Consider the following 14,589-nt stretch of genomic DNA (forward strand, 5'->3'; position numbering starts at 1 on the left):
TTTTCTGACTTCCCCTTCCGAGCTGGGTCAAGTTGTATGCTAGCGTGGAGACCTTGTGGTCCTGGTCTCATCTCTATTATATAATGTAGCAATCTAGAGCAAAGTGAGGCACAATGAGCAGAAGACAAAGCTCTGGTCACATTCACAAAGCACTCGTACTGTCATAGGAGTAAAAACGATTTATGGAAGTTTGGGCAGAACAAAAAATTGGAGCCCAACAAACAGGAAGAAGTTTGGCCATGGTGAGGCCTTTTTAAATGGGACCAGAATCCTACTCATCTATCATCAATGGTTTAATTTTTTATGAACAACAAGAAAGTTGATGACATGCAGCGACGGAATCAGGCACCAGTTTCACTGCTGGGACAACTCCACTGCATGTTAATGATGATACAAATTAGCATATGCACCAGAGGCCTTCAGTGCAGTCAGATCTCATTTGGAACAAGGGGGGTTGAAATATGTCTCCTGTCCATGAGGAAAGACCCTTGCCGGGTTGTTTGTGGAGGGGGAGGTGTCAGACCCCGCTGGACGGAGCAGGGTGTCACAGTGTCGCTAACACCTCCGTGAGTCATTTCCAATAAAGCCAAGCTAATTCCACAGTAGGAGCAGCTTAGAGGGGAACTGTGATAGAAGATTAAGAAACATACAGTCTAATTTCTTTTCATGGCCGCTTTGTTTATGCATTCACATGGTTCTGGAAGGCTCAGCTGAGGCAAGCGCCAAAACAACTGCTGGCACGGGATGGAAGTGCATGTTCATGTTGACGAGTGGGCAACATTGGCAGCCATTACAAGGTATGAGATGTGCATTAGCATTAGCACTCTTGTGCTCATGCACGGAATAGGACACTTTGTAGTCCTTCGGGGCCTCATTCAACAAACAGTGCGCAGGAATTGTGCTAAAAGAGCAAGTTTGACAACAAAAAAATAAAAATAAAAAAATCCTGTGGGTAGGAAGTCTTACCTCTTGATAAGTCAGACTCCACTATAGTGCATATATGGATCATTTTCATATCCAGCCCAAATTCAACCATGCAAAGCACTATAAGAGCAGGTTTCAATATCATATTTAAAGGACCCACATGCAACCTGGCTCCAGTCATCTTTGTTGGATTGTGTAATAAAAATGATCCTAGCTGCTTCCAACAGTTCATAAATACAAGACCAGACCAACAGTTCCACTTTGATTTGCAGGTATTTACCGCTGGGTTAGATATTGGAAGATGTCATTCGTAAGAAAACCTGTAAATAAAAATAAAGGAATTTGCCTCACTGTTACTTTACTTCTACTTTCAGTGCATTAAGAATGCAAAAAGATATATACTTGCATGACAAGTTAGCACACGGTTTTGTTTGTTGCAAAATTTATTCCCAGTTATGACCTTGTAAAATAACAGCTTTAGAAATTGTTTACCATTTTCTTTACACCTCACTGACCCTCCTCTGAACAAAATTTGATTGGTCCACATAATGTACATTGTTTGAAAAGCAATAAGGAGATTATAACAATGGTTGCAGAAACAAATATAAAAACAAGAAGGTTGAACTGTTATCAGTGGATTTATTTATTTATTTTTAATCTGAGTGCCATCAGGCTGCTCTTTCAGGGAGAGAGAACAAAAAGCTTTTCAGGCAGTACTCCCAGCCCTTCAATAAATGTACTAATGCGATTCACAGATGCAATAACCAAGACATGTTGAAGGCAGCAGCATGTAATTACTGAATGTAGCCAGCCTGCGAATCAATGGCAGGCAGGATTAAGGATCCAGTTTCAAATCAGCAGACGGCCAGAGTGCAACTGCTCAAATGACAACATCAGCCACCGAAAGCCCTAATCAACATTATTTCAAATTTGTAGTCCATTTCTACATATTTATAGTTCATTAGATGTCTCTAATGTGATTGGCTAAGTAAAGTGATACATCTGAGTGGAAGACAATCTTACCGGACTGTATCTTTTACTGCCAGGGAGGCAGTCAAAGCTCTTTGCCAGCGAGGATGTATGCTTTAGTAAGCACAAGCAGGTCATCTTATCTCATCCTCTAAGTGCATCAGGTAAATGATACAGCGGCCATCAAAACGCCACAGCACAGCAAATGCAAAATCACTCGAAATATATGTAATACATTGCCGACCAATCACAGTGAGATAGAAAGCTTTATAGCCTGCCCCTCAAATAAACGCCTCCCATTTCCCATCAGGAAGAAAAACAAACGCCTCCAATCGTAGGCCTTTATCATGCACATATACTGTAGACTTTCAATAATAAATCCATTCGAATACTGTTGTTAGCCAAAACAGCAGCACTTAAACAGTCTCTCAGAGTTGATGACACTTTTCTATTCCCCGTAAACTGAACATCTGCCACAATTGCTTTTGACACAAAAGGACCGTGGACACTTCACACTTCCTTTCTATCTCTGATGCTATCGTTTACACGAGGACATTAAGTGTCCTGTTGCAAAGCAAAACAGCAGCAACTAAACTCTCAAATAGGTTACATAGTTGTAGTCGCTAGTGCGGCATTAAAAAGCAATGTGCTACCAGTAAACTAAATTTGCCAAAGCAGGAAGTAATCATTGCTTGCTACTGTAACCAGTAAATTTCTCAGCTATATGATCAATAGTCTTCCTTTTCTTCAAACTCCACTTTCAATGGACTTAAATTATAAGAAACAAATAAAGGCCTCACCCCTGCAGTTGTGCAAATAAAAAACCTTGTCCAATATTTGCAGAAATGCAGTGTCTCAAATGGGCAAACTCCTATTTTTACATGTACATTGAATTTTGAGTGGCTTGACGAAGTCTGACAATGACGCCTTCATGCTTCTTGTCCTCTATCTCTTTATCTCGCTCTCTCTTTCTCGTTCTCTGTCCTCCTGAGCGAGGAGCAGTACCATCTGTGCCCAAACACTGGAAACAGTTGTTCCTTTTGATAAAGTGCAAATGAGTTTGGCTGTTTTTTTCTTTTTTCTTTCTATAACTCAAGGAGCGACCCCCATTTTCCAAATTCCCCCCTTCCAGCCCATCCCATCTCCTTTTCCTGAAGTTGTCGATTGGGTGCTCATGGCTAGGGTCTCACTTATGGAGGGGGATAGAACCTGTACATTATCTGTGCCATGCAATTATATACTAGTTTATTTGTTTGTTTTTTTAAATTGTGGGACAGGGCCAATTGTTTTCAACCATACACCGTGGGAGAAGTGATTTTCATGTATTAAACTTCACACCTTGTTTTCACAAAGGTTTTGTATTCCAGCTCAGAAAATTGCTGGGTTGACTTTGTCATCCCATTCCGTGACTATGGGGTATATGCCACGGAAGAGGTGGGACTGTTTTTGCACATGAGTTTGGTTCCGGTTCGGTTTGCGACATGTGGGCTGCGTCAAAATAGTTGGGCTTCCGACTTTTTGCCCCTCGGTTGCGCGTTCGCAACCCGGACCGGAACCAAACTGATGTGCAAAATCACTTCCCGCCTCTTTTGATGAGCACTGTAAGGGTTTCACATATTCTGCAAAATTGGCCTAAATGAAGATCCGTCACTTGCTTGCATTGTCCATTTACAACGGAACCCAGCAATTTTTTTTTACTTTTTATTTTTTGCTTCAGAGGGTCCTAGTAGCAAAGCCAAATATTCAACACTGAAAGATGTAAAAATGTTGAGTCTAAAAGGGTATTTCTTGGCAAAATATGTTAAAACAAGTACTTGAGCAAACAAGTCACCATCGCAAAATGTACATTTAGGACATAAACACAAAATTACAGGGAGTGTGTAGAGTGGAAATAAGGAAGAAAGCCAGAATTCTGTGTGAAAGACGGCTCAAAACATAAAAATTTCTGTTTTTTATCCTAGCGGGAAGATCTGCAAAAACTCTTTTCAGCTTCTTCAATATGTCTTTTAGAAGTAAAGCAGGCATGTACATTGTCATATTTCCAGTATATCAGAGCATCTCTAACTGAGTGCAGTCACATCATATCAACGTCAGCTCCTTGGACATGAGCAGCAGAGAATGCAAGATGTGAGCACAAAGCTACCTGTGTTGTCTCTGGGTCTTGGGACAAACGACGAGGCACAAATGTTTCAGGCAATAAAAATAACAGAGCGGAATGCAGTAACAGCAATTCATCCATATGAAAGTAGAGAGGGCTTCATGGCATATTGGGCTTATTATATTGGAATTGATGCTTAGAAGTGGTGAATTATGAGGCACAAAGAAATGAATAAGAGCTCTATTATTCATGGAATGGGGCCAATGAAAAGAATGAACTGAATGGAAATGATACTGAAGGATTACCAAGGAAGGAAAGATATGTTCCTTCTTCTTCTTGTTTAAATAACACATTTTTTTTTCAATTTTATAGCCACTTCATCACACAACCAAAAGAAATGAATTTCCAAATAAAGTCGGAATATGATAATCAGGAGAAATATGGCTTAAGTCACGCAAAAATATAGAGGTTGAAGTGCCATCATCAAATCTCAGAGTTCAGCTCAATGGGTGTCTGAAGAATTTGTTTTCGTTTGGTCGTAGCACTTTTTTTTTAATTTAATTTTACTTATTTTTTTTGGATGTTCCTTTGGAAAGACTTCGTTCTGAACACGAACAAATTAGATTGGACTTTAAACAACTGTTACTTTAGCATAAACACAGCAATTAAGCACACAAAAAGAGAGATAGCTATCTGCGCGATATATGAGCAGGAACACCGAATCCTTAAACTGAAATATACTTTAGTATTTCAATTTATTAACATTTTTTGCTCCAAGTCATGTATACTCACATCACTAGCAGTCAGCAGGGCGCCGTTGGCTTCTGACATGTTCATGTAGTTGTTGTTCTGGAACTGAAAGGGGAAAAAGAAGCAACAACAACAAAAAACACCATCAACTTGCTGCTCTGCTCATAGTGGACAACTGTCACTCAAGATCGCCACTCACAGCACAATGTTTTCACACCGGTCTTAACCTTTTTTTTTTTGCCATTTGCACAAGGCCACGCCACCACTTTGATTGTGTCACTCGGAGAGGCCCGGGCTGATTCAAAGTGGAAAGTAATGAGACGCCGCACTGCCTATTCAGCGCTTTCGGGGATGACAATTAAGTGTGTTTGCATGACAAAGACAAGTATCAAGATGCACTAGTGGCTTATTAACTTCACACAACCTGTGGGCGAGCATAAGGTCGAGTGTGTTATCCATATGGGTGGGAGTGTGACACAGGGTAATCAGAGCGAGTTAATGTGAGTGTTGGTAGTCATAGCTGTTGGTATGAGACCAGCCTTGTAGCACCATATAATGTAATAATTCCCCAAGACTGTAATAACACCAGAAAATGTAATACACTTTGCACTTAACAGAATCAAAATTGAAATAAAACCCATTAATGTAACAATTTCACAAATAATGTTGATTTATTACATTTTATGCTCAAAACTGATCATGTAAAACTTGACAAATGTAACATGTTCATGTTCATTCAATCTAAGACTTTTACACATCCACAGCAAAACAAAAAAACAGTGTTAAAATTGTGGTGTTAAATGTTTCAGAGTTGATTTCAAACCCCAAAGTGTATTTTTAACACAGTCTGATTGAAATGCAGGTCAGTGTTATTTGGCAGAGTTGATTTATTTAGTGTTAAAGCAAATCTGCAGACACTTAATCAAAGTAAGCTCCGCCTTAATCTAAATAAGCCCCGCCCAATCAAAGGCGTGTTAAGTTCACTGTTACGTCAGAGTTTTAGTGTTTAGTAACGGGGCATGAAAAGGATTTAGAAATTATGACATATTTGTGTTTTATTATATTTTTGATTGAGTTAACTGCACATTTTATCTCATTGCAGGCGTTAATACATTTTTAGGAAATTATTATATTATAGGGTGCTACAAGCCTTTCCCAAGCTTGCACAAGCCACGCAACCCCATCAACAGTTGGCGCACCCTCCTGCACCCTAACAAAAAAAAAAAACAAAAAAAAAAAAAAAACAGAAAGCTTTTGTCACAACTCAATTAAGGTGTGCCCTTCACTTCACAACAGAACTGATATTGTGTCATTATTTTTAATGGACCACCATTACACTTCTAATCTTGTGCACCCCCGAAAGGACGTGCACTATAGTTTGGGAATTGTTGCATTAAAGTAACAGTGGCTGTAAATGTCAATGCGTGTTTAAGCTACTAAAATCAAACACTTTGCAAAGAAATATGTTTTCACAACCTCTGAAACCCCCTTCCTGACCCATGTATCGGCTGCTGGAAAAGTGGCAGCCACTTCCTTTCTTTGGGGACACAAGCGTGGTGAAAGGTCGGAACAATAGGACATAGAATGAAGAATTACGGGCTAGCAGCTGGGTCAGGCAGCACAATGCATCTCTGTGTGCAGTGGGCCCGACCCACGCAAGACCCGGTTTGGGTTGGGGGGGTGGTGTAAGAATCGCGGGCTCTTCGTTAAACTTCTTACGTTTCATCAGTCTTTTGTGTGTGTGTCTTGGAACTCCAGTTGATGAGAAGAAGAAGAAATAAAACGTCTTATCTTTGTGGCGGCGAAACAATAGCAGAAACAAATTAAGATCAGAGCCAATACATGAAGTGCATTCATATATTATCCAGCCTTTTGTGCCCGTTTTTTTTTTCCCCATCTCCTTTTATTCGGAGCGGTTAGTATGCGAATGTAATTACCGAAAGGACTTGGGCTAATCAACTAGGAATGGTATCCATTAATTAGTCTGTGCCCTGGAGGGAAAGAGAGAGTGAGCAGAGGATGGGGTGGGGGAGCTATGTTAACAGTGTTCCGCATCAACGAGAAGTGGTTGTCGGAGCAGGTGGTTCACAGCCTCTGGTGCCATCACACCTAAAGATGTCCTGCTCAACCCTGATTGAACCAGGAGTGCTGCACATCCGAAACTGGTAATTAACCCAAAAGCTGAACTTATCTTGGAAAGTGTTTCTCCGTTCCTTAGATGGCAAACTGGAGTCTCAGAGATGCCCTCGTCTATTTAGACAGGAAGAACATTGGTCTGACTGTGGAAATTGTAAGTGGATGGTGGGAGAGAAGTAGTACCAAACCACTTTTGGAGACTTAAGAAACGGGTTAGCCCAAAGAGAGGAAGTGGATGACAATAAATGAGATAGTGTGCATATTTTGTGAGGTTGCCTCAATCAATTCACTGACTATACCCAGCGTACTTCATCCACTGCTTGCGTACATTTTGACGACAGTCAGAGAGACTTGGAAGATGGCCGCTATTCGCATCAATTGCTAATGCTAAATGCTATCTTGGTTGACTGTTATTATCCACCCTTTTTTGCTTGGTCCTGACAGCTATTGGAAGCTGGCTGTGCTCAGCTTGTGTTGTCTGACCAGCGACTGGCGACCGCAATGGTTAGTAGGACTACATTTCCCATGACTCTTAGATGTGAAAGCAAAAAGTAGTTCTAGTTCAGTCACTTCCTGAAACGGAATTCCATCCAGCTACTGATTAGATGTGGATGTGAATGAGAATGCAATCGTGAATTTGGAAGTAAATAGAAAATACTTTACCAGTTAAATTTCCTTTTAATGGGTTTATCATGTAAATCACTATGACGACTATGTGACTGACATACAAATGGCAAAAAAAACGGGACACCGTAACAGGACCTGCGTAGTATCGGGACAAAACAGGTGGGCGAAATCCGCCAGGACACGGGACCTAAGGCTCAACAACAGGACTGTCCTGGTCATAACGGGACATCTTTTCTACAATGCCGGAGTGACAAGAGTATAATCGCAATAATTATGTACTGTAATTATGGGACAATGCATTGTTGTGCAAAAGTACACAATTGTAGCAAAATCATGCCGTCGGTTCTGTCAAAAAAAAATAAAAAAAATCTTCTGTTACCAAGTAAAAAACAACAACAAACCTTACAGATGAGTACAATGACACTGATCCAAGAACAGTTGCTGCCAGTTCCTTGCACATTTTGAGGTGACATCCAAAGTCAACCCAATTACTTGAAATGTCATACATGACCGCTTAATGAAGATGACAACTTCATGAGCATGCAAGAGTTTATACATCAGTAAGCCATGTGTCAGAAACACAAACATCAACAGACGGGTAAGGTAGAGTTGCACAGCATAAGCGCGGACAGTGATCAGGATCGTCAAAGTGATAATTAGCGATGTGACTTCCCCGCGGGGCTCTATGTTTTTATTGGCTTTCAAGGGGGCCCTTTAAGTGTGCTTACTACTCTGCTCTGTGAACATCTTGAGAAAACATCCCCTGCCACCTGTATCAATCTTCGCCGCTAAAAGCTGTTTCATGTCTCTGAGCAGAGGGGGCTGAAAGGCCTCTGTGGGGATGGGATTGTTATTCCCAATTCATTTTTTTCCCAAAGAGGAGGAGGAGGTGCTTGGTGTTCTTGGAGTCCAATGCCAGATGAAATTAAGTATGATTGGAGGGGCCGCGCAGCTGACGGTAAAACGGGTCAGCGCAGACAATGCAAGCTCTGTAATTAAAAATGATAGGACAAATGAATGTCTATGTATGTAGAATGGAAAGCATTATGTTCTATCTGGAGTGCTTTTTATTGCTTTCACTTCCCTTTCCAGTGTCAATAAAGTGCACAGGCAACATATACTGGACGCCAACATCAACGTTTACCAACCTTTACTGAGCCAAGTACATTTTACATACAAAAATCCATGGTAGAGGTGGTACACCAACAAAATGTCACCCTCTAAAAAATACAGTATATCTACTGTAAATCCATCCATCAATCTATTAGTGCAACATACAGTATACAGTGCATCATACATAGTATATATATAGTGCAACACAGAAGAAAGTCGATTTATTTTATATCGCCACTTTTTAAACTTAATTCAGCTGAAATGTCAAGAGGCAACGGCATTACGTGCATTCAATAAAAATGCATTTCTGTTTTAATAGAAAACGTTGGCTTATGGCAGATTCGCTTGATGGAATTTAGCAGCATGAAGAGAAGGCCACACAGTGTTTGTATTCCTCTGAGCACATTTCTTCAATAAGCGAGTATTAAGAGCTCGACACAGTTGCTGAGCTCAATGTGAACAGACACTGCTGTCCATCTAAACCTAGCACGGCGCATAAATACAAGTATATATTCTTTTGTCTGTGTCAATTTTGAGATGTTTTCTCCCCTTTCACACCTTTTCTTCATATCCCAGTGCAGGAATATTATGTGAAAGAAAGAAAGTCCAGTGGGAAATAAGGCATTTTGCAGCTATTATCCTGCACAAAATTATTTCAACCTTTGGGGTGAACACAATATTGCACTGATATGACCCCACATGACCCCCAATCTGAAGGTGTAACCACACATCAGCAAACATGAGCGGGAAGCGCTAAGATCTGTGGTTGAGGACCATCAATGTCTGCATGCATTAACATCATCTGAACATCAAATATTGTCTTGTCAACGGTGTACATGAGATAGGGAATCACGGAAAAACAAATGGCATGGCCATTCTTAGAGATTTTATATTAGCTTTAGCAGTTTTTTAAAGGGTACAATCAAAAAGTCATAACAGTTTAGCTAATTGGAAACCACTAAACTAATTCAACCCTCTTATTTCCACCATCACATAAACTGCTGACAAGCGATCTCACAGTCGAGCCAAGGCCTCTGGAACATGACACGTTATGCTAATATGTTCTGCAGTACAGAGATGGCAGTTTAAAATACACACACAGCGTTATTTCTCTCAATTTCCTTTACAGCTCAGCCAACCATGGCAGCGCCTCATATTTGTTAAAATTTTTAAACGTATAGGCATCCACTTCTGTTATATTTATGTTATTTATTCGCCCAAGTATAGCAATAATAGACATCTTCCACTTATAGTACTGTTGTGTCGATACGTATCACAATGCGCGTGTATCCTGATACATGGCCATTTTTACGGAAACAATCATATGTAGGGATGGGACGAAATCGACGACTATGTGATCTCACAGGATTAGAGCACCCTATACAGTATGAGCTCTATTTTCTTTTTGAGGATATTTTTTATGCCCCAGGTATCATCTTATTTAGCATACAACGTCAGGAGGGCAGTCAAGCCAGCTGCAGAAATACTGCTCATAACGGTAACACATTGTGTGAAGGCCAACTTCAATATAAACATTACCATACCAAATAATATATGGAGATTACAGCCATGAAACGCTCTTATTTTGAAGCTACTCCCGACAGCTTCAAGGTGAAACAGCAGACTTGACTCGTCACCACCGTCAGCAGAACAACATTGTCTTGAAATCAAGTTCAATCGATCACTAAGGACGCAAAAAAAAAATAAAGACGACTACATTTGACTGTCATGAATCAATGTATTTTGGTTATGACGGGTGTATGATAATTTCCATCAAAATACTATAATTTTGAGTCTATGGTACGATAATCCTATATTTCCCACCTGGCAACGCTGGTAGGTGGTGGCATGTTCATGATGTCACAGTATTTAGTAAATAGCTGATGTAGCTATTTCCAGCCCGCCAACAAACTGCAGGATTTAACTGATACAAAAACAATTGGTGGAACCACGGATTTAAGAACATGCTCCAAATAAAACAGCAACCCTTGTAAACAGAAAAAATAAATCCTGGTGGGATACACTACCAGATTCCATCTCCAAAATCTCTGCTCCTCTACAAGCTCATTCAACATAAACAGCGTGCAGCTGCTTCTGTAGCCCTCACAGGGCCCATTCAAGCCCAGCAGGCTACCGTGGATACAGTGTTGAGCTGACATATATAGATGTATCTCCTCATATGTGCGCATATGTGTAGAGGGCTACGTTTAGAAAAGCAAGTTCACAAAACAGCACGTCCACACAGTGGGCTGCTGCTGAATCAATAGTTAATTCAGTTTAAAGCTAAAATCATTACTCCCCCAGCCCAGCACTGTCTTCCACTATTAGGACGACCAGTCCTCAAGAAGGGCAGCGCCGAGGGGAAGTTTGTTCCAAGCATCGCTGAATGTCATCTCAGTGGTGGGGCTTGAACTCACAATGGCGATGATTTAGTTCAGTTCTGGTCTTGTTGATTATCTCAGCGAGCGAGCGAGCGTCATCGCAGCCTAGAGGCTCTGTTTAAACTCCTGCTGTAAATCTACTTGGAGTCCAGGTGTCAATGAAATCCACTCCTTTGACACATCAAAACTAAAATGGAGATTGCCGTGCCGTTATTCTTCTTCAAGCTCAACTAACAAGAGAGGGACTCATTCTTTACGACATTGTTGAAGGCATGCTATTGTTAGCTTCAGTATATTCCTCAGGGCTGAATTTATATTCAGTACACACAGCTTACTTACTTGATTGATGAGACAAACGGACCGGGGGGAGAGCGTATTTGCAAGATGTTTTCCATTTCATTTAATGCATAGTACAATAAGTTTTGACAAATTGTTGCTTGTCTTTACTTCCTGGGGGTATAACTATGACAACTGTAATGTTTAGAGCCCAAACCACCAAAGAATTTTGACATTTTGGTTTAAAGATATTTTTTCTACTACTACAACGACTTCTTTAGTTGCTTTTGTAGGATAAATCGAATCATTATGTCGCCTGCTGGTGTGTTTCTATTCCGTTCCTTTTCAAACGTCAATGCAATAAATTGCACAGGAAGTGGATAGTCTGTGACCTGGTCATGTCACATATTCAAATGGAAGATATAATTAATAAATACTCTTTAAAAAAAAAAAAAAGAGGTTCCAGCTCTTTATCGTCATTTAGATTAAGGTTACTGGAAACTAAACATAAAACCAAAAGAATTAGCCATATATTTAAAGCAACCAAATATCAACCCCTACCTTAATACTAGCATACAATGGGAATATAATTAATTATAATTAATGTAATTATATTTAATTGTATTTAATTATAACATTACTCTGTTTTTATAAAATATAGCATTACACATTTCTATTTTTACTCATTTAAAAAACAAATTACAATTTTTTTTGTTTCTTGGGGCAGCTGGAATGAATTAATGACACTTATTTTCATTTCAATGGGTAAAGATGATTTGAGATACGAATGTTTTGAGTTCCGAGTGTGGTCAAGAAACAAATTAAACTCATATCTCAAGGCACCACCGTACAAAATTAGTACTTACTGTAAGATTGCAAATTTTTCACTTTACTTTTTTTTTTATTGCAACTTTTCTCAAAAGTAGGCAATTTATTCATTTGATTCTTTTATTATGATTTAGAAGTCACGTTTAACTAGCATTAGGATTACGAGGGGGGTTGCTGGATCCAAAAAGTAAACACACCATAAAGTCAGCAAAAATGCACGACAGTTGTCCTGAGTTGATCCTTTGATTCTCAAAATTATGTTTTTCATAGCTTGCATGTGTCATGCATAACAGCTGTTCAAACTTCAAGGTTTTTTTGGGGACCATCAAAAGTATAGACAAATTCCCAAATGTTTAACTTACAAGATTCAACTGACTGTTGGCATGATTAACTCATTAACTAGCATCATGCACTGAATACAAAAAACACACCACAAGAGCAAATTGAATCTCGGTGTTATTTGTGCTGGCCCTGTTGCCTGAGCTCAGTATGTCAACACTGCGGTAGTATAGGTCAACATCCAACATCCCCTTTTGTTTTGTGCTGCCTCTCGTGCTTGAGATGAGACCATCCTCCAAGAAAGCTAGCAGCTGAATCGGCCGCCAATCTTTGAACTTGCGGGGTACGCAGCCATTGGCCGCTGGCCACAAAAGAAGCGTAGGAGATGAAGAGGGCCTCAGAAATATGGTGAAGCCTTGCCACAATGGCTGGCGCTAGTGCATGAACACTGAAGCTCAAGTGGCAGTGTCATGAGAGGCCTAATGGTGGGACTCTTGTTGTCGCAGCTTGAACACACACATCATCTTCAGGCTGTTTGTTGCTCGACGCTTTGAAGAAAGTCCAAGATGCTCTCAGTGTATTTTGAACTCAACTCGTTTTGCTGTGTTTCAGAAGAGCTCACCCCCCCGACAGGAATGAGACAATTAATTGGTAGGGATGTCACAATAATCACGATATTATTTATCGGTATTAAAAGTGCCTCGATATTGTGGTGTGGTCTACTGTCGGTATGAAATAATGAGCCCCTTGACTATCAGCTGTAGCCACGTAGCTTTGCAGCGTTGCTACAGTGTTGCTACATCGCTTGCAGTATACAGGGGAGGGGACTTCCACTATTTTCACTGAACACTTAATGACTGGGTCAGCCTGCAATTAGCAAAAATGAGTGTATAATTGACACCCATTAAAAATGAATAAAAAAAAAAAAAAAAGTAACCCCAGAAATTCTTGGGTGGAAATAAACCTCCAATAGGTGTTTTCAATGAAAAAAGCTCAACAAATTAATTATTTATTTTTAATTATATATATATATATATATGTATATAATTATTATTTTTTTAAATGAATCCACGGGTGCCAAAACGTTAGTATGTTGGGGTCTATTGTACATTATTCCCAAACCAGAGATTTGAACAGTTAGTGAAAGAAAGTAAGACATTTAATCACAGCTCTCTGCTTCTGACGGGCATCTAATTTCAAAAAATATCTGACCGGATGAAGATAGGCATAATCAAAACTATTTTTTTTTACTTATTTTTTTTTAATAATAATAAACCTTCACAACAAGTACTACACTACAAACCGTGTTGAAAGTTAATAGTGAGATAAATTAATCAGTAGTTCAGAATATTTGCAAATATTTTTCTCATTTGGGAAAAAAACTAATTCATTGAACTATAATTAATGATTTAGTCAAAACTGCACGATTGGACACTGAACTTCTCTATTAAGTGCTCTCTCGCTCTTGCTTGCCCACTGTGCTATTATTGGCTAATACACCTTTTATAACAGGCTTATGGGCTGTGAAATAAACACAATCCACTTTTCCAAAAGCCTGCAATGCAGGAAGTAGTAAAGAAGCAGATTTTTGTCAACCTATTTTTAGTACATATTCATTTGTGATGCAAATTCATGTTCAATCCAGTTCAACTAGTTCCGTATGAAGTGGGCTGCTGTGTTTGCTTTGGAGCACCATTAAGGGTAGAGGGTGGGGAAAAAACACAGAATATCAATACAAACATTCCGTTCGCATCCGTTTCTCCTTCCTTTAGTGAGACAACGCCCCGATGCTGCCTCTATCCTCACTGGTATTCATAGCATAAACCTGCAGCAAACCTATAAGCACAAACCAGTTGTTCAATCTCTATAAATGTGAAACACACAAACTGCTGAGCGACGACTCGTATATCAGTCTATTATATAGCGCGGGGCTTGACTGTATTAAACAAATTGCCCGGGCCTGCAGCTGGAAAAGAGAAGCAATATGGAGAGAGCAGAGGTTATTGTCTAATTTAAATCCTGGCAGCGCTCCCAGAGCTGCGCCACATTCCAATTTGTGGCTGTGTTGCTTGGCACCTCCCCGACAGAGGTCCGGCACTGCAAATACGCACGGGCCGCTCTCCAGAAATGTGTCTTCCAAAAACTGACAATCAACAAGTTGGCAGGGAATAAACGGCAACAGATGGGCAAAATTAAAGTGAAATCACG

The 14,589-nt window shown here is 39.9% G+C and overlaps 1 protein-coding gene across 1 annotated transcript in view; it reads right to left on the reverse strand.

The window, feature by feature from the left end:
- Positions 1–14,589, reverse strand: part of tox3 (TOX high mobility group box family member 3) — a 50,356-nt gene that overhangs the window by 14,587 nt on the left and 21,180 nt on the right. The window contains exon 2 of the mRNA XM_077519712.1: positions 4,784–4,846. Within this exon, the coding sequence (XP_077375838.1) occupies positions 4,784–4,846 (63 nt within the window). The remainder of the gene's footprint in view (positions 1–4,783; positions 4,847–14,589) is intronic.

The sequence above is a fragment of the Festucalex cinctus genome, chromosome 4 (genome assembly GCF_051991245.1).
Source record: "Festucalex cinctus isolate MCC-2025b chromosome 4, RoL_Fcin_1.0, whole genome shotgun sequence".
Classification (NCBI taxonomy): Eukaryota; Metazoa; Chordata; class Actinopteri; order Syngnathiformes; family Syngnathidae; genus Festucalex; species Festucalex cinctus.